This window comes from Amborella trichopoda, chromosome 3 (assembly GCF_054954075.1).
Source record: "Amborella trichopoda isolate Santa Cruz 75 chromosome 3, AtrichopodaSantaCruz75HAP2 v2.0, whole genome shotgun sequence".
Classification (NCBI taxonomy): domain Eukaryota; kingdom Viridiplantae; phylum Streptophyta; class Magnoliopsida; order Amborellales; family Amborellaceae; genus Amborella; species Amborella trichopoda.
The window spans coordinates 256833-276076 of NC_142338.1; the positions used below are offsets into that span (position 1 = coordinate 256833).

General features: G+C 37.8%; 2 protein-coding genes across 6 annotated transcripts in view; one reads left to right on the forward strand and one right to left on the reverse strand.

The window, feature by feature from the left end:
* The window catches only part of LOC18439606 (Protein kinase superfamily protein), a 17831-nt gene extending 15763 nt beyond the window's left edge, over positions 1 to 2068 (forward strand). For all 4 annotated transcript variants that reach the window (XR_016052631.1, XR_016052632.1, XR_016052629.1 and 1 more), the window contains one exon: positions 1498 to 2068. The gene's annotated coding sequence lies outside the window, so the exon portion shown is untranslated. The remainder of the gene's footprint in view (positions 1 to 1497) is intronic.
* LOC110007753 (calcium uniporter protein 5, mitochondrial) lies at positions 1063 to 18576 on the reverse strand. 2 transcript variants are annotated; one of them, XM_020670715.2, is made up of 4 exons: positions 18267 to 18576; positions 4915 to 5650; positions 4447 to 4805; positions 1063 to 1642 (listed from the first exon to the last, which is right to left on the reverse strand). In XM_020670715.2, exons 2-4 carry the CDS (start codon positions 5506 to 5508, stop codon positions 1546 to 1548), a joined length of 1050 nt encoding a protein of 349 aa, XP_020526374.1. In that variant the 5' UTR covers positions 5509 to 5650; positions 18267 to 18576; the 3' UTR covers positions 1063 to 1545. The 2 variants fall into 2 exon arrangements, 1 of the variants encoding a protein (XP_020526374.1); XR_016052633.1 differs by lacking the exons at positions 1063 to 1642; positions 4447 to 4805; positions 4915 to 5650 and adding an exon at positions 9750 to 10071.
* Positions 18577 to 19244: the final 668 nt, after the last annotated feature.

Below are 19244 nucleotides of genomic sequence, written 5' to 3' on the forward strand. Positions count from 1 at the left end.
TTGTGGACAATGACACTTTTGAAGTTCCATCTTTATGCCCACCTACTCCTGATATTGAGGTGCCACCTACTCATGAGTCACTTACCCCAGTTCCATCCCTGCCTGCTACACACATTCCTACTCTTACCCTCGTGCGTCATTCGGAACATGTCAGTTGGTGTCCCACTCGTCTTAATTATTACTTGTGTTCCCAAACTCACGCACACTCGTCTCTCACCAATAAGGCTTCACTCAAGCAACCTCTATCATGCATTGTTTCTCCTGATAAACCATGTTTCATTTCCAATTTTATTTCGGATTCCATAATGAACCACGAACTTATGCACAAGTTGTGAAACACTCCCACTAGCATGATTCCATGGAAGCTGAGCTTAAGGCTCTTGATCTCAACAACACTTGGATTGTTTAATTCTTGCCACCCTAGAAACACCCGATTGGTTGTAATGGGTGTACAAGATTAAGTACAAGGCAGACGGCACTATCGATCGCTACAAAGCACGTCTTGTCACGAAAGACTATACCCAAATGGAAGTGTTGGACTATCATGAGACATTCTCTCCCACGACAAAGTTAGTTACTGTGAGATGTCTTTTAGCCATAATTGCTGCAAAGGGCTGGAAATTGCATCAATTAGATGTCAATAATGCATTTTTCCATAGGGATTTGCATGAAGAAGTATACATGGAACTTCCACAAGGTCATCCTCGTAAGGGGAGCATCTAGTTTGCCGATTATAGAAGTCTTTATATGGCCTTAAACATGCCTCTCGAAATTGGTTTGACAAATTTTCCCAACCTCCCCGTGATGTCGGATTCAAACAATCCATTGCGGACTATTATCTGTTCACATCCAATGTCGTTCACTCTTTTACAGTTGTTCTAGTTTATGTTGATGATGTGATTTTCACTAGCAATGATGCCAATGTTATTTCCTCATTGAAAGCATTTTTGCAATTTCAGTTTCATCTCAAAGATCTTGGATTGCTAAAATACTTTCTTGGCATCGAGGTCGCACGATCCACTGGAGGGATCCTTCCCACACAAAGGAAATACGCCTTGGACATTTGTCTAAAACTGGCTTCTTTGGTTGCAAGCCAATATCCTTCCCCATTGAGCAACATCACAAACTTAATAATGATACAGGTCAACTCTTAACATATCCAGGACAATATCGTCGTCTAGTGGGATGACTCATATACCTTGTAACACACGGCTCGACATTACTTATGTTGTGCACATCTTGGGCCAGTTCATGCACAAACCATGGACACCTTATCTTGAAGCAACTCATCATGTTTTACGTTATTTAAAACACACACCCGCACAAGGAATTTACTTTCCTCCACCAACAACATGCAACTATCCGCGTTTTGCGATTCCCACTAGGCGAGTTATCCAAGGACCCAACATACCACAATGGGATATATAACTTTTCTTGGCAACAATCTTATATCATGACTCACTAAGAAGCAAAAGGTCATATCTCGTTTTTCTGCAGAAACAGAATATCGCTCCATGGCTACCACTGCTTGTGAGCTCCCTTGGCTCAAGTATCTTCTTGTTGACCTAGGCATAAGACACTCGCAATCCATGCTCCTCTATTGTGACAACCAAGCAGCACTACACACTGCAGCAAATTTCGTCTTTCATGAAAGGACGAAACATATCGAGTTAGATTGCCACTTTGTTCGAGAGAAAATTCAAAATGACCTTGTAAAAACAGCTTATCTCTCTACCAAAAATCAACTTGTAGATATTTTCACCAAGCTCTTGGACGGGACCAATTTCATTATTTATGAAGCAAGCTGGATGTCTCGTTCCTCCACAATCCAGCTTGAGGGGGAGTATTGAGGATTGTATAGCTCACTTTTCTAATTGTAGAGATTGATTTGGCCATATCTACTTTCTTGGTTGGTAGAGCTTCACTTGGCTATATTTGTAACCTTCTAGATTGTAGAGATTTATTATTCATCATCCCCTCAATTAAGGGATATTGCTGTATATTTTTATATGAGTTGTATATTGTTATAAATAGCTCAATATCAATAGAGAGACACCAAATTCTCGCATCTCTTTCCCATTTACGAATTTTACACTCTTTATAAGGATGTTCGGGGTTTGAAGGGAAATTTTTTTTCCATTGAGTTACTCTTCATCTAACTCTACTTGTTATTATGAGATATACAATTTTATTTTGATATCATAGTTTTTTAGGAAATTATATTGCTTGTATTTTTTGTACAATTTTTTTTAAGGGAACTTATTATTAGAACTTTTGATGGAATGTTTGCTAAATCAAGATTATTATTTAGTCTTATTGTTTATATGCATATCTTTAAACCAAAATTCAATAATATCAAGTTAATGAAAAAATAAATTTATAAGGAAAAAAGTTTTTTTGAAATAAAGATAAAATACGGATTTATATTAGTTCCATTAAAAAAAACGTGATTTTTTTAAAATCTCTTAAAAAAACTCGAAGTTCTTGAAAAAAAAATCGTGTTTTAAAAAGAGCCTTGCTAACTACGGTTGAAATGTAATGTTCCAATTAATCAATACAAATTAGTACTCTTGTATAAAAAAAAAAATTGATGTAAAATACTTTTTCCAAGTCAATCATTCGGACGGGGCATTCTCTCTCTCTCTCTCTGGAAGGATAACGTGTGGATATGGAGGAGACGTGGCGTCCCGTCCCGTCCCGTCCCGTTCCGTCCGCGAAAATTTGAAAACGTGAACGAGGCCATCTTTGAAATATGGAAACAGAAAACGTGAACGAGGCGCCGCGTCAAACCTTTTTTTCATTCCATTTAATTTGTCCATATCGGCAGGCATTTTGAATCAATCAACTAACCACTCTTCCTTATAAAATCTCAACCCTAGCATTGTTATCTTTTTGAAGGGTGAACAATCAACTTCATTACATTTTTTTTGTTTAATAAAAAGCCAATTTATCAAAATACATATAAGATCTATATTGTTTGTTTGATTTTATGTAAAATGTTAAATAATACATCTTTCATGGTATTTTTTTTGGGTTTCTCATCTCTTAATAAAATTCTTTCGCAATTAATTTTCTTAATTACCATTGGAGTATGTCATGTCTATCAGCCAACCAATCATCCCCCATCTCTTAAAAGAAAAGCAGCTAACAATTCCATATCTTTCAATTTATATCATAATATATTAATTGAAATAGAAAAGTTTCTATTAGGTGTAAATTTGTAAGAGAAATGATTTTATAAAACCTTCTCCCATCCATGTGTGTAGGATCCCTAAACGATCACTATTAAAGTTGGTACGAATCTCTAAAAAAATCAAATCTCGCACCCATGTGATAACTTTTCTAGAGATCTTTGCCAACTTTAATGGTGATCTTTTGAGGTCCTACACACGTGAATGGGGGAAGGTCTTATAAGATCATCACTCATTTTATAATAGAATTAAGTTTATCTAATAAAACATTATCTAGACCACTTATTTTCAAAAACTTTTTAAGTGTTTATATATAAGAATATACTATTAATTGGTATAATTATTATTATTAAGCATCCAAAAGGCAGTTGTAAGTGATACTCAATCCAACCGTATCCGGTTCATCAATCGTCAATTGAACTAAATTAAATTACTTTAGGGGGAGAAAGACGTGGCGCCCCATCTCCTCCTTATCTTCTGCATTTTACAGCAATAGAAAGGGGGAGTGCCCCCTTTTTTGCATGACTCTTATCAGGCATTAATATTTCGATTCATCAACGGCTAAATATTTTGTTCTTATAATTAGTTTTGTTATCAAACGATGCCCATCTCCATCCATTACCCATGAAGACCCAATTTAAGAATGGTGTGGTTTGTATAAGGCTGAGGCCCTAAACCATCAAATGTAAGACGCGCCATCAAATAGTATCGAAAAATATAATTTTAACAATGAAAATCATTGTGATAGCTTAAAAATTTATTTTCATCTCTAATTATAAACTTTAAACCTCCAAAAACAGTGCAGATCAAACAAATCTATGAAAACTTGAAAATCGATAATCCAAAAATACATTACAAGATGCACTATTTTTAAGATTTTTTTTTTTTTTTTCCAAGTCTGTACATCTTAATGTTGAGATGATCAATTTGAAGATTTTTTAACATTGAAACCTCTTCTGTAAATTTTTTAGGTGCGCTTTAATTTGATTGTTTAGGGCCCCACCTTTATAAAAACTTTTTCCATCTAAGAATCGGCAATAGCGTAGTGTACAGAATTCCCTCTCCACTTTTTGTTGGTTTGGTTGAATCCGCACTTTTGGGAACGAATAAGACTCCCAAAAAAAAAAAAAAAAAAATCTCTCAGAAGAAAATAGAGTTAGAAAAAGCACAAACAAGGTTCATCTCTCCCTCTCCCTCACACTCTGTCTAAAAAGATGGTAGGGTTAGGGTGGGGGTGGTGCGGAGGGAGGTGAACCTTTGGAGATCAAAGTTATGCTTTCGCATAAGAGCCATTCGCCGAGCATTGAACCTGAAAGAGAACAACCCCTCCATGGAAGGCTCCTGTGAGGTGGCCATGAACAAAGCATAGGCCCCTAAACCATATAGAGAGGTCAGATAAAAGCAAATGGGTTCCATCAAATCCCATGAAAGATCCCAAAATGTGAGCCTAAAGAGCCCCAAGCTCTGAACCACAACCACCCCCAGCCCACACCAGAGTTCCCTCTTTGCGAGCTTCTTGGCCCGCCCCTCGATCTCTCTCAATTCTCTCTCTAACCTCTCCAGCTCTTTTCTCTCCTCTGATCTCGTTGTCCCTCTCATCAGCACCTCTTCCATCTGCAACATATAAACCACAGGATTAGGGCGGGCAACCCACTCATAAAACATGGTAGAGAGAGAAAATCCACATAAATAGAGAGAGAGAGAAAGAGCGCTATGACAGGACCTGTTGTTGGATCTGCTCTGGGTGGAGAAAGACTCTGTTGCCTGCTATAAGGACAGTACCTGACTCATCTAGAGACTCAATAAGGTGGTCAATACCATGCTTTTGGGAAGATGGGTGGTGGTGCTTTTTGCAGAGATCAATGAAATCATTGTAAGAGAGAGTGTTTTGGGGACAATCCTTGAGTTTCTTCCCCAGGGACTCCAAAATGAGACCCTCTTCTTCTTCCTCTGTCTTCTTCCTCACACCCATTCTTATTTGTTCAATGACATGAGGTACAGATGGGAGAAGGCTATCTTTCATGGAGCCTCTCATCTTTTGGCTCCAAGAATCTCGTCCTAGGGGTAGAGGTAGAGGTAGAGGTAGAGGTAGAGAGAGAGAGGAGTTTTTGTTGGTGTGGGGAAGGTGCACCGAATGATGCATCTGTTGCAAAAGGCGTGGGGGTTGTTTCTCTCTTTCAGAGCAAGGAGGGGAATATAATAATGAAGATGAGTAGGAATAGCATTGTTTCTCTCTCTTCAAGGAATGGAAGAAGATTCCTCTGGCAGGAGGTGAGAGGAGGCGGAGAGCAGAAGACATGGATGAAAATGAGAGCATAGGATTAATGGAGGAGGAGAGATGACCTGTATATTTATTTATAGTGTGAGAGGAGAGGGGTAGATGGCTGTTGCAAAAGCGTAAGCGTGTGCGTGCACCAATCCTATATAACCACTTCCTTCTACGTGTTGCCTGCGATTAGCTGCAAAACCAAACACTCCAATTTTATACTGACCGACAAACAACCAACCATCGCACACAAAATTCTCTCAAACATATAAAGAGACATACGGGAATGAGACCATTTACCTTTAGTACCACTGCAATTATTCTATTGATCAAGCTTAAACTTTAAAATTTTTTTTTGCTAAGCTATCAAATTTCAAATCGTCCGATAGTCGTAAGTAATTGTAACTACCTTATATTAAAGATAAATAGTCTCATTGTATATAATCCTATTATTTATATACTCTCACATTTTTTTGACAATCATTGCCTATTATTTTATAATACAATTTTTTCTTTAGTTCGGCAATTTTTTGGGAAATTAGAAGGGTAATAATAAATATTTTTACAACAAACTAGTGACATTTTATTAACGGTTAAGAAGCAATCATCTATCAATTTAAGTAATGTCATACCTCATGTAGAAGATGTCATCATCCATTATAGTTAATAAATGTTTCTCTCTCTATTAAGAATTTTTATTTTACTATTGATTAATTACTCATAAACAAGAAAGTTACTACAATATGAGGTAAATGTATCAGCTGTCCAAAAATATTAAGTACTTTAAATAAATAATAGTATGTATAAGTACTCTCTCTCTCTCTCTCTATATATATATATATATATATATATATATAAATATATATATATAGATATATATGAAAATGATCCTGTGAGCTAGTGTGCTCACAAGTCAACATGAGTCCAACGGCCCAGTCCAAATCACTTAAAATTTAAACGTATATTCATCAAAAATAGGTGAATCTTTGAAAAATATAAAAAAAATATTTTGCATGAAAAACTTGACCAAAATACTCCTTAAAGTTTCAAGGGTATTTTGATCAATTTATTTTTACAGATTATGTTTTTTCTTAGATTTGACTTAATGAGAAGAACACACGCCTAAAATTTCAAGTGATTTGGATTAGTAAAACAATTAAAACTACTGGACATCCGTGATCGTCAGATCGACTCATATTTAATCTGAGCCGTTGGACTTATTTTCTCTTGTGAACCCACTAGCTCACATGATCATTTCTTTTATATATATATATATATATATATATATATATATATATATATATATATATATATATATATATATATATATATTACTGATTGTATAAAACCCTCCCCTATAAAACCCTCTCCTATCCATGTGTTTAGAACCTTAAATGATAACTAACAAAGTCGACACGGATCTCTAAAAAAATTATCACATAGTTGTGAAACTTGACTTTTTTATAGATCGGTATTAATTTTAATGGTGATCTTTTTGAGACCATACACATGGATGAAGAAAGATCTTGTAGGATTATTTTTTATTTATATATATATATATAAAGAGAGTGTGTGCACACGTGCTTGTGTGACCCTTTTTATCATATTCACCCTTTACACTTGGGTGATATATAAAGATATATATAGTGTGTGCGCGTGCGTGTGTGACGCTTTTTATCATACTCACCCATTACGCTTGGGTGGACAATAACTTTAACAGTAATTGTACCACCGAGTACATTTTACATATTACATTTTTTTTTTTTGGAAGATATTAAAATAGAACCTCAAAAATAGTCAATTTACTTATTAAAAAGATGATTACTTTAACAAGATAATCTCACTCATGTACCACCCGATACACTTTATTAAACAAAGTCCAACATGGCCCTTTTATTAAAGGTTCGGAATAAAGTACAAGCAAGGGTACTTTGATAATTTGAAACACCAGATAAGTACAGTTAAGATACCAAAATGCAAACCAAAAAACAAGAGATTACAATGGAGAAATACATTTCGGGAACAAGTAGTAGGTTGATAAACTTAATTCGAGTGAAGTTAATGTAAAGACAAAGGTTTCTATACTTCTCATACAGCATAGAAGATCTATACTTCCCCTTTCTTCCAGCCATCCAATTTTGATCAAAAAAGGCACTCACCGTTTGATCTTAGATCCAACGTCTTAAAATATTTTATTTTTAATTTTTTTATACAAATTGTATAAACATGAAATTTGATAAATGCCATCTTCTCATTGGCGCGCACCTATAAAAATATTAAAAATAATTTTTTGATAAAAAAATTAATGACCAAAATACCCCTTAAAAATTTCAGGGGTATTTGGTCATTTTATTTTACTGAATTTTTTTTTTTTTTTTTGTATTTTTTGTTAATGCGAATTTAATGGAAGATAGGATATACAAAATTTTGTGTTAAAATAATTTGTAGAAAAAATATTAAAAATAAAATAGTGTAGAGACGTGACATTGTGATTGGAACAATCTTAGCCCTCCATTCAGAATGGAGGGTTGGATAAAAGAAAGTATATAAATTTTATGTTGTAGGGGAAGCATAAAAAGCTGCCCTAATGTAAAAGATGCCTTGGATTTAAAACAACCACCACTTAAGAGGAGGGTATTTGTCTCATTTGGCTTGGAGGGGGGGGGGGGGGGGGGGGTACTTGTTCAAGATTTCAAATCTGGAATATAGGAGGGTTTTAGGCACTGGTTTAACAAAATATTTACGCAGGTATTTGAATATATAATCTCTTGAAAAAGAGTGTGACCGGACCTCCTCACTAATTTTTTAAGGTAATTTGACCATTTTAATGATATTACCTCTTTGAAGGCCAAGAAGTACACTAATAATATAAAGGCCAATGGAAAAAATAGTCCCTTGGTTTATCACTAGCCATTAAGGTGATGGATAGTGATAGAGAGTGTGGGGCCCACACTATTCATCAGGAACGTCACAATGGAAGGTCACAAATAAATCAATTCTTCATCAGTACAACCAAGAATAATAATACAAGCGTATAGCCTCACAAGACTTCACATTTAGAGAGGCCTTTTAAGATTTAGAAAAAAAAAAAAAAAGAACGAAAAGAAACAAAAGCACCAAAACAATCCTCTAGAAGGAAAGCAAGACACGAAAAGAAAGATTAGAGAATCCCATTTGGGGTGGTCAGTACGCACCTCGATTCCACTCCATAGAAAAGGAACCCATGATGTATGCTTATATTCTCAGGCATCTAATTCTATTTTGAAGTTTTGGTGTATATATATATTACTCTCTCTCTCTCTCTCTCTCTATATATATATATATATATATATATATAATTTGGCCTATTTTCCAAAGTTAATAATTTGGGCAAGTATTGCTATAATAACAAACATGGGATTTATTAACTATGCTGGAGCAGCAAAAACAAATTTAAAGGATTCGATTAAAATCAAAACTGACACTGGATTACGATTATTTTGAGATGTATTGAATGAAATCGGTGGCCATCAGTAAAGGTGTTTTGATGCCTAAATTATCACATGTAAAATTTGGAATCATGAGGCACTGTGCATAAGCATCAGCAAAAGAAAGCGCTCGGCTCATTATCTTTAATCTGCACTAGTAAAACATATTAACAACCCAGTATTTGAAGCTTATGGCGGACATTTTAATTTTTCATTATTGATCTTCCCTATTTTTCCAAGTTAAATAATACTACTTCCCATCCAGCCAGCATGTTTAAGAAGTTGAATGGCTCTCCTATTATTATTATTGTTATTATTATTGTTCGCGTACTTCTACACAAAGTTTTTTCTTAATGTGTTCAACATTTTTTTGACACTTACTACCTTGCTTTACAATATAAAATCGTTCGAGTTGGGGAATTTTTATCATTAAGAAGGGTAGAAGAAACATTTCTATAAAAAACTAGTAGCATTCTATTGATGGTTAAAGAGCAAATGATGCTCCATGGGATGGTGTAACACATCATGTGATGTCATTCTCCACCACAATTATAAATTTTTTTCTTTCTTTAAAAATTTATATTTTGTCTTTGCTTAAATTGCCTAAAATACCCCTAAACAAAAAAATTACTACATTACATTATGTGTAAGGGTATCAAAAATATTGAATACATTAAGGAAATACTTCAGACGGATACCCTAACAAAACCCTGTTACTATTATTTTCTTTTTTTCTAATCGATGTTGGAGAGCATAGTGAGGGTCAAAATAAATCCCCTACATGGATTGTTAAATAATTTGGGCTAATATAAAGACATCATCAAGTATTCAAATACTCAGCAAATAATTCAGAAGTAGCTGTTTTAATGTATTCACAAGTAAGTTCAGACCTATTCCAAAGAATACTGCATTTTTTACATTACACCGCTTTTCTCATCTGAAAAGAATTTACTCTCATCTGGTAAGAATATTTAAGGCTTTTGAATAGTGGCGGTACTCTCAACTGATAAAGATTATTTAAGAAGGATAGCAGATGAGTGGAACTTCATATTGACCCATTGTCTCGGCATTTCAGAGCCCAAAGTTATGCTCTCTCCACTACAGCCTCACATTTCAATGCATGGAGACCATGAAACAACAAACAAATCTGCAAGTTTCAGGGGAGAAATATGGAACACTGTGTTAGGTTTTGAGTAATTTAGTATGACTAACGAATTGTGGGTATATATTTGAGGCTTTACTAGTGGTATAGTGAGGCCTAAAAACATGTTATTCGCACAACAAAAATTATAAAAAGATGTATGAAATGCTTAAGATAAGTAAATATGCTGCCCATAATGCACTTAATCCTAGAAAGAGAGATTGATTCTGCTGTGTAGAGTTCGTTCCATGCAATCAGAGCATCAATCAACAGCACAAGCAGTTCCTATTCAGGCAAGTACAGATGTCAACCACTTCTAATTTAGTCAAATAAAGTACATTGACAACAATAATATAGATCACAAGATGAGAATCATATGAAGCACTTGTAATTCCACTTATCAACTGGTCATTCATAACTACCAGCAACAATCTGTAGCGAAATACGAGGATGCCTACAGTTGTTACACAACTAAAAAGTGGTCAACTTCCTGGGAAAAATACAAGGGAGGAGGGATTTGGGCTCCTTTGCTTAGCTAGGATGTAAGGGTTACAGCACAACTTTTAAAGTTTCAATCCCAGCGAACATGATACCATACAGATAAATTGAAAATCACATGATTTGTCTCCTAGATCATTCATTAATCTGTTTGTTCCATGTACACAACATTATTTGGCCATACATATCATGACCAAGTACTTTTTATGCTCATTTGCATTTTGCAGTTGTAATGAGCCTCCCATAGAGTTTATGTAGGCATGTGCAGCAAACTTGATGCTTCACAAAGGTTATCGTTAAAAAGAAGACACCAAAGCCTTGTGCTGGTTATAAGTTGACAATAGAGGCAGTAACAAAAACATTGGGAATATCTGTTTTTTTCTCTCCTATGTATCACCATGGTTTTTCTTCATGATTAGGTAAGAACTTCAGAAAATAAATTTAAACTCGGAGAAAATACAAAATTTGTATGATGATTAGACCATAATATCAAAAAAAGTAGGATCTGGGGTCCTGGCTTAGCTAGGATGCAAGGGTTACAGAACAACTTTCAAGGTTTCAATCCCAGCTCACATGATACCATACAGATAAATTGAATTACATGCTGTGTCTCCTAGAACATTCATTAATCTGTGCCAGTTCCATTAAGACTATTTTACCAAACATACCATGCCCATGTATTTTTTATGCTCATTTGCATTTTGCAGTTGTAATGAGCCTACCATATAGAGTTTATGTTCTGAAGTCTGAAGTCTGAACAAGAGGCATTTGCAGTTAACTTGATGCTTCACAAAAGTTAATCATTAAGAAAAAGACAGCAAAGCCGAGTGCTGGTCATAAGTTGACAATTGAGGCAGTAAGAAAACAGTGGGAATATCTATTTTTCTTCATCCCATGTATCACCATGACTTATTAAATATATTATGTGTTTGTCATGATTAGCAAGAACTTCAGAAAATAAAATTTAAGTAGGATAAAAGACAAAATATGTACAATGATCAGAACAGATGAAAATATCAAAAATTGTATATAGACTGTCATGGTAATTATGATGCAAGAATATTATGAAATACAAAGCAATATATCTACAATTGAGTATACTAATATCATGAAAAAACACCATCCCATGCATAGAAACTGTTGATGCAATAGAAATCACTAATATTGGCAACAGGTCCTCAAGTTCAAAATGGGTTTAATTACTATGACATTGACTTCCCATGTGATCTGAGCTCCGAGACACAATCTCAAATCTCACAGATGAAAAGACCAATTTCAGTACCAATGGTGTCAACTTGGTCCCAAATTACTCACATCCAAAAACTACATAGAATAAAATTCCCAAAATAAGCCCCCTCTCACACCTGGGATTCCATTTAAGTAATACCGCAAGGATCAACTTGATTTAACAACCCGATATTGAGCCAACAAATTCTCCACCCAACCTTTTTCCCATCATAGTCAAGAGTGGGGACATCCTTGTCAAGAGTGGGGACAAAGTTTATAGTCATCCTTCCTCACCCTTTAGGCCATATTTTATATACTTACCCAGTATTTCCAGATAAGCAACTCAAACTCCACCCTTTTAATCTGAAGGATCTAGCTTGCTCATGCTATATTGTTCCTCCCGTTAAGGATGCAACCGAACCCCAAAGTTTGGTCCTCCAGTGTCACTAAACAAACGATGTTCAAAGGCATAGTGAAAGCCTCTACAGAAATTATATGCCAGAAAGATCCTACCTAAAATTTATTCATAAATCCACCTAGAAATGAAATACTGCCAAAATTCAAAGAAGGATTGGAGACAGCAACTACTTTGATAAGCCCAAAGCAATATATTTAGGGCTCAAAATCCAAAAGCCCATTAACCTCTACGAAGGAACAATACTGGACTAAAACAGACATGCAATGGAGGAATTTTTTGATATCTTTTAGCAAAAGCCTCACTCTATTGGTCATAACATAGCTCAAACCAGCTTAGAGCCAACAATTCCCAATTTCTATTCACTCCACCACCTCTAAATCAATAACCCATATAGCATTCAGCTAATGAAGCTAGTGACTGGTAGGGTAACAGGGACCCATGTTCTAGAAATCCCACGCCACATCGTCTACATCCATGTTAAAAGGTCATTACTCTCCCTCTCTCTCTCTCTCTCTCTCTCTCTCTCTCTCTCTCGACTACACTGTAATGGTAAACCTAGAATTTTCTCTCTCTCGACTGCACCACTCTAATGGTAAACCTAGAATTTTTTACTCCAAAAGTTCTGGCCACAAAATACCCCCACAATCTCAAAATTACAATAGCAATAACTTGTCTCAAATTCAAGAAATATTTGTTATTTTAAGTTGCTTCCAAAATTCAAAAATGAATCAAAAAGTTAAAAGGAATCTTTTTAAATTTGATTTTGGAGGGATTTTGAAATAACAAAAATATCTCTTTAAAGATACATGAACACGTTAGAGTCGACAGTCATTTTTAAATATAGAAGGGCATTTTATGGTATAAAATTTATAAGTAAGAAATTCTAAGTTCACCATTTGAGTGTAGCCTAGAATAAACCATATATAAATACTTACAAACACTCATAAGTGAATTTCTAGATTACTTCACTCATGGCTCATCACCACCCAAAGTCCATCACATGGTCACAGTTGTCTGCTAGTGTTTTAATTTTAATAATTCATGTGTTTTATTTAGCGTGTAGGAAGAGGGAGGACCAAGAAAGATCCTACCATAACACTGGGAAGGAGGGGGGGCGAAACAAGGTGCTGGTCTGGGCCAGGACAAAAAGAATTTGGCAATATATTGATTTATGTCTTTATTGAATGAAAGATTTTCCAAGTAGGTAAAGGGAGCTCAAATTTTGTGAGTGAATAGATGCTTTGAATGACTTCATTGATTACTAAAGTTTCTAAATTTTTTTGTAACTTAATGCTTTGAATGACTTCATTGATCATATCCAAAGTCCAAACATCAATTATATCGTACAATCTATCAGCTCCCATCCTCCTTTGAAATGTCCCTTCATCAATCTTCAAAAATATCATTCAATAAAAACTGAAACCAGACTTGTGGGTTTCCTAAATGCCTGTACTCTCCTTTGATGAGATGCCCCCACCAGTTAGTACACATCCCCGCCGCATAGCTTCCCAATAAGTGAAAGGAAAATATATAGTCATTTTGGCTTTATCCTAGTACACCATATCATCTCCCACAGGCTAAAAACTATTTCTTATACATATAATGAGTTTCTTCAAAACAACAAAAATTACAAAAGAGTACAATATGGCTGCCTTAGTATCTATAAAGAAGGTCAGCATAATCTAAAAAAAAATTCACCCCATCAGGCCTACTGTCATACCCATTTCCTTAGAGTAAAGCATGCAAGTCTAAGTGACATGCGTGGTTCCCCTAAGTGATTAAACAAAGGACCCCAAGTCCTGAGTGGATTTGTGCTACTGTGGCAGTGTTAACTCTATCTCCTTGCAAGCCAGTTCTTTAGATTGACAAACTTTTGTGAGGGAGGTGAAGCCCCTTCAATCTTGACTGAGCGAGAGATGTAGATGGTGCGGCATTGGTGCAAGATGCATGCACCTTTTGGCTAGAGGCTAAAGACCCTCGGTGCAAAACCTTGGGCAAGATGATATGGACGAATGGCTAAAGGCTAACTCAGGCAGTGGCTCGGTTGGCTCGACCATGGACAACTTGACCCTGATAGGACATGGGTGTGGACCATGTGCAAGAGGTGCGTTGACCATACACCTTGTTGGGCAGCTTGATTGTAACAGCCATGAGCCATGCGAAAGAGGGAGTGCACATGAAGAGGGCAAGTGGACCTTAATAGTTGTTATAGCTTACAATGCCGGTCTAAATTGGCTTGAATGGTTATTTATAACTTGTGGAGTGGATTGACAAGGACTTGTAACTCCCGTCATAAGCGATGTGGGCAAGCATTAGTGTAGGGAGTTGGATAGATAATTGTCACACAATGGGCGGTGGGCATTGAATGTCGTATAGTCCTTAATGGCCATTGTAATAGTGGGTGATTGTGTGTAGGCTATAAAAACATATTTTCCAGACCCATGATCAGAGAAGATCTGTGGCTATATATAGTGCAAGTGTATAGCGAAATAAGACTGGGCTGCAGCTCTTGTCGATTGCTTGTTCGTGTGACCGTTGTGCTTGTTTGCTATTTCCTCTTGTGTGGCTTGGGGAAGGTTGTCCTTTACTTAGTCAAGGTAGGACTTGGGCTTAACGTTACATGGGTTATCTATTGAGAAACTTGCCTCCATTTCAGTTAGTATGAAAGCCAGGTTGGTCAATGCGTGTGGCCATGACTGGTGGTGTTACTGAAATCCGGGGCCATGTCAACCACCTTAAGGAGAAGTTGGAGCAAATCACGATGGACACTGGGTTGGGGAAGAACTTTACCACCTTGGAATGCCTGGAGCGGTGCTTTGGAGGCCCTAGTGGAGGACCATTGTAGCGCCTGCGATACTCGTATGGGAGGATTCATGGATGATCTTAAGGCCTTAAAAGAATCCTTGAAGGCTAGCCTCGTGAGCCTGCAAGAAGATATGCCACTTGTCAAAAAGGCCTTGTGTGGCATCACAAGCAAGCTAGACTCTCAAAGTGTGAGGGCAATAGAGTCAAGGCTCTTTGGACTCTAAAGTGTTAAATAACTTCTTATGGGATATGGAACAATACTTTAAGAATGCTCATGCCCGTGAGGAGGATTATGCTGGCATTTGCATCATGCACCTCGTCGGATATGTATAGATCTGGTGGAGGATGCTAGTCGAGAACACTTCAAGGCCCAAGTTGAGCACTTGGGAAGCCTTAAAAGAAGAGTTGAAACAATGCGACCTAGGTGGCTTGAGAAGCTTTGAAAAAACTTCAATAAACAAGGTCGGTGAGAGACCATTTGAAAAGGTTTGCATCCCTCTAGCAATATGACCATATCTGAGAAGGACAAATTCTTTAACTTTGTTGCTGGGTTGCAAGGTTGTGCCCAGGCCAACTAAAAAGGCAAGATGTGGAGACTTGTCTACGGCGATGGCGCTAGCTAGGGGCCTAGGATATTATGATATTCGTGGTGTGGTGGAATCAAACTGCAAGGAGGGCCATCGGGGGCGAATGGTGAGAGACTGGTGTACCACAATGGCACCAGACCTGGGAATGGGGCGACCAAGGATAGAGAGGCAACTCGGAAGGCCTTTTCAAGTTGTTTCATTTGCAAAAGTGACCACCGAGAGGGACTATCCACAAAAAGTTAGCCACTCGAAACAGTTTGACTAATAGGGGAGGATGAGGAGGCCTCAACGCAAGCCTGCTCACTACGCTTGTTGAATGCCATGCAACTGGTTGAGTGCAACAGCCTGGAGAGGAGTACATGCCAAGTGTCACTGAAGCGACTGACTCTGGGAAGTCAATTGATGACTCAAACAGTCATAATATGCATATTATTGGTGGTGAAGGAGGGCCAATGGTAAGAGTCATTTAGCTCCAAGATGGCTCAGACATCTTCTACCAGTGGAGATGCACTACAATGGGTCATCCCCTTAGCCCTTGTGGGGTGAACTAGTCAAGAAGAGGTGATTTGGCAACCTACATGATTATCGTATGTATTACTTGACCTTTGCCAAGGCTAATGCGAGGCCTTCCTCTTGAGGGTTGCATGAGGCGGCATGGGTCGTGGTTGCAGCATTGGACTTGACCACGCACCCAGACACATGGTGGTAGCTCAAGGACCTAAAAATGCGTGCATGTGCAAAGACTTGGTGGCAATAGTGGACCTTGCCAAAGGCATAAGTAGAAATTTGGTGGTAGCATCAGACTTGACCAAGGGAATGAGTAGAGACTTGGTGCATCATCGTAACTAACCAAGTGCAAGGAGGACATACCATGTCAAGCACGTATGAACGTTGGGTCAAAAACGGGGGTTTATGGGGGACCCGGTGACGGACAAACGTTCAAGGAGGACGTTAGAGTTGCGGTAGGGGATGCCTTTCAGATTCCTTTCCTTAACATTATGCGTGCAAGCTACGTGGTGTTGTGGTTCCCCTTCATAATGGAATGAATTGCAAAGGATCCGCAAGTAGTAAGTGAACTTGTGCCACTTTAACAGAGTTAGTTTCTAGGAAGCCAATTCTTTAGACTAATAAACCCATATGAGGTAGGCGAAGCCCCCTCAAGCGAGAAGTTAAAATGATATGGCATTAGTCAATGATTCACGCACATGGGGGCTAGCGGCTAAAGATCTTTGGTGCAAGTCCTTGGGCAAAATGGCATAGATGGATGGCAACGGCTAACCTAGGAAGTGGCTTGGTTGGCTCGACCATGAATAACTTGACATGACGAGACATGGATGTAAACCATGTGCAAGAGGTGGGCTGGCCATACACCTGGCTGGGCAGGTGAGTAAGCCATAATGGTCATGATTGGGGTTGAGTTGTGTAACTTCCCTACAAATGGGTTGGTCTAACGGCTAGGAGCACATGTAGTAGGAGAGTGGTCCTTAATAGTTTTTGTAACTAAGCATGCAGGTTTGAAATGGCCTGCATGGGTATTTTTGACCCGTGGCGCAGGTTTATCGAGACTTGTAGCCCCCTTAATGAGCCATGTGGGCATGTATTGAAGGCATGGGGATTGTGCGAATGTCAAACCATGGGCAGTGGGTAATGAATGTGGTGCAAGCTTTAATGCCCCATAGTGCGTTGGTGTGGAGGCTTGTTCAGACACTTAAGTACACCAAGTGTATAGTAAAATAAGATTGAGCTAGGACACATGTCTATTGCTTGTGCATGTGGCGGTTGCACTCGTATTCTCTTTCCTCTTGTATAGCTTGTGAAAGATCTGCCTAGCCTTCGGTAGGAGTTTGGCTTAGTGCCACATGGCTTGTCTTGTCTATTGAGAAATTTAACCCGTGTTATACTATCCCATTATAAATAAAGAATCCATACAAATTGTGTGGATTACTAATTATACAAATTTTCCACTCATAAGGATCCATACAATACTAATTGTAGGAGTGTGCTAAGTTTATCCAAATGGTTTAATACTGCATTTAGGGGTCAACGAGGACAAAGAAAGAAACAAGAATTTGGTGAACACATATCATCATCCTTAGCGGAGATCCCGCAGTGCAAGCGTGCATCTCAGTATTGAACAATTTTGGAAAACTTGGCCCGAGTTATAGGTGCCGGAGCCAAATACATGGAACGGCCAGGTCTGGTTCCCAATATTTAATCATTTTTTGTTTGGATTCAGCGGAACCTCTGACAAACCAACATTCTATTTCATATAAGCTTCAAATGCGAGAAACCATGTTTACATCGTTTAAAGTAGAGAATAAAAAAAGAAAAGGAACATAAGAAATGGGCTACATACTTTAGAGGCAGCATCCACTACCAGCATCTTAGGTTTTCTTAAAATGAGAATGAAAAGGATAAGAAGAAGTCAAAAGAAGAGATATAATGGGGGTTTCCTATCACTTCACAAACTATAATTATAATTATTAGCACATAATGTGTATTTAATAGTAGAGTATGAGTAGAGGAGAATCATTCCTAGTAAGGTTGGGTATGCAAATGCAACTTGGGTATTTATCCATGGCCATGCTATTGGTTGTGTGAGGGAGAAGGAAAGTTGAAGGCAGCAACAAAAAGAGGTAAAGGAGAAGCAAAGCAGAAGAACTAACCTGGAGGGGAGGGGAGGGGAGGGGAGGGGAGGGGAAGAGAAAGAGGACCGGGGGTGTTAGGGTTTGGGAAGAGGGCCGTTGGATGTCCTCCTCCTCATGTTTTGTCGCTCCTCTTCTTGGAGACGGTGGACATAGAAAATGCCAAAACCAACCCCCGTAACAACACTCATCAGAACCCCCAAAGCCACCATCTGCTGCATCTTACCCCTCGCCATTAGATTTCATCGTCTAATCGGCCGGCCTACGGTTAGGTTACTCATGGGAGGGGAGGCGAGGCGAGGCGAGGCTTCAGCGGACGCAATGCTTCCTTTCAGACCCCGGTACTAGAGCGTCAGATATTGCATACGAGGTTTCGTGCGGTTTACATGCGATTTCCATTCTTCAAATTTGTTATAAAATTAAATTTTAGAAAACATATATCACGAGGTCGAGATCTCCAACATCGAAATACCCTCTTCTGTGGATTTTTGAAGTGCACCTTATTTCAACATGATAAGATTAAATCTTGTATAAGCTTTTTCATGGTCATATATCACGCGGTTGAGATCTCCAACATCAAAATACCCTCTTCTGTCGATTTTTGAAGTGCACCTTATTTCAACATGATAAGATTGAATCTTGTATAAGCTTTTTCATGGTCATATATCACGAGGTTGAGATCTCCAACATCGAAATACCCTCTTCTATGGATTTTTGAAGTGCACCTTATTTCAACAGGATAACATTGAATCTTGTATAAGCTTTTTCGAGGTCGATCACCATGATCAAGGGTCTATGGACTCTCTGCCCAAAAAGAAAGTAGCGATTACCAACCCTTTTGTTCCATAGTATTTTGGAAAGTGTAAAGTCTTAGAAATGCTCACATGATGCGTCCCTTGCTTGAGCACGTGTGCACGTCAGGCTCATGGCACCTAATCCTTTTGCAATGGGCAAATTATAGTAGCATCTAAAAAATGTGCCGCTCTTGTGAACTTGCAC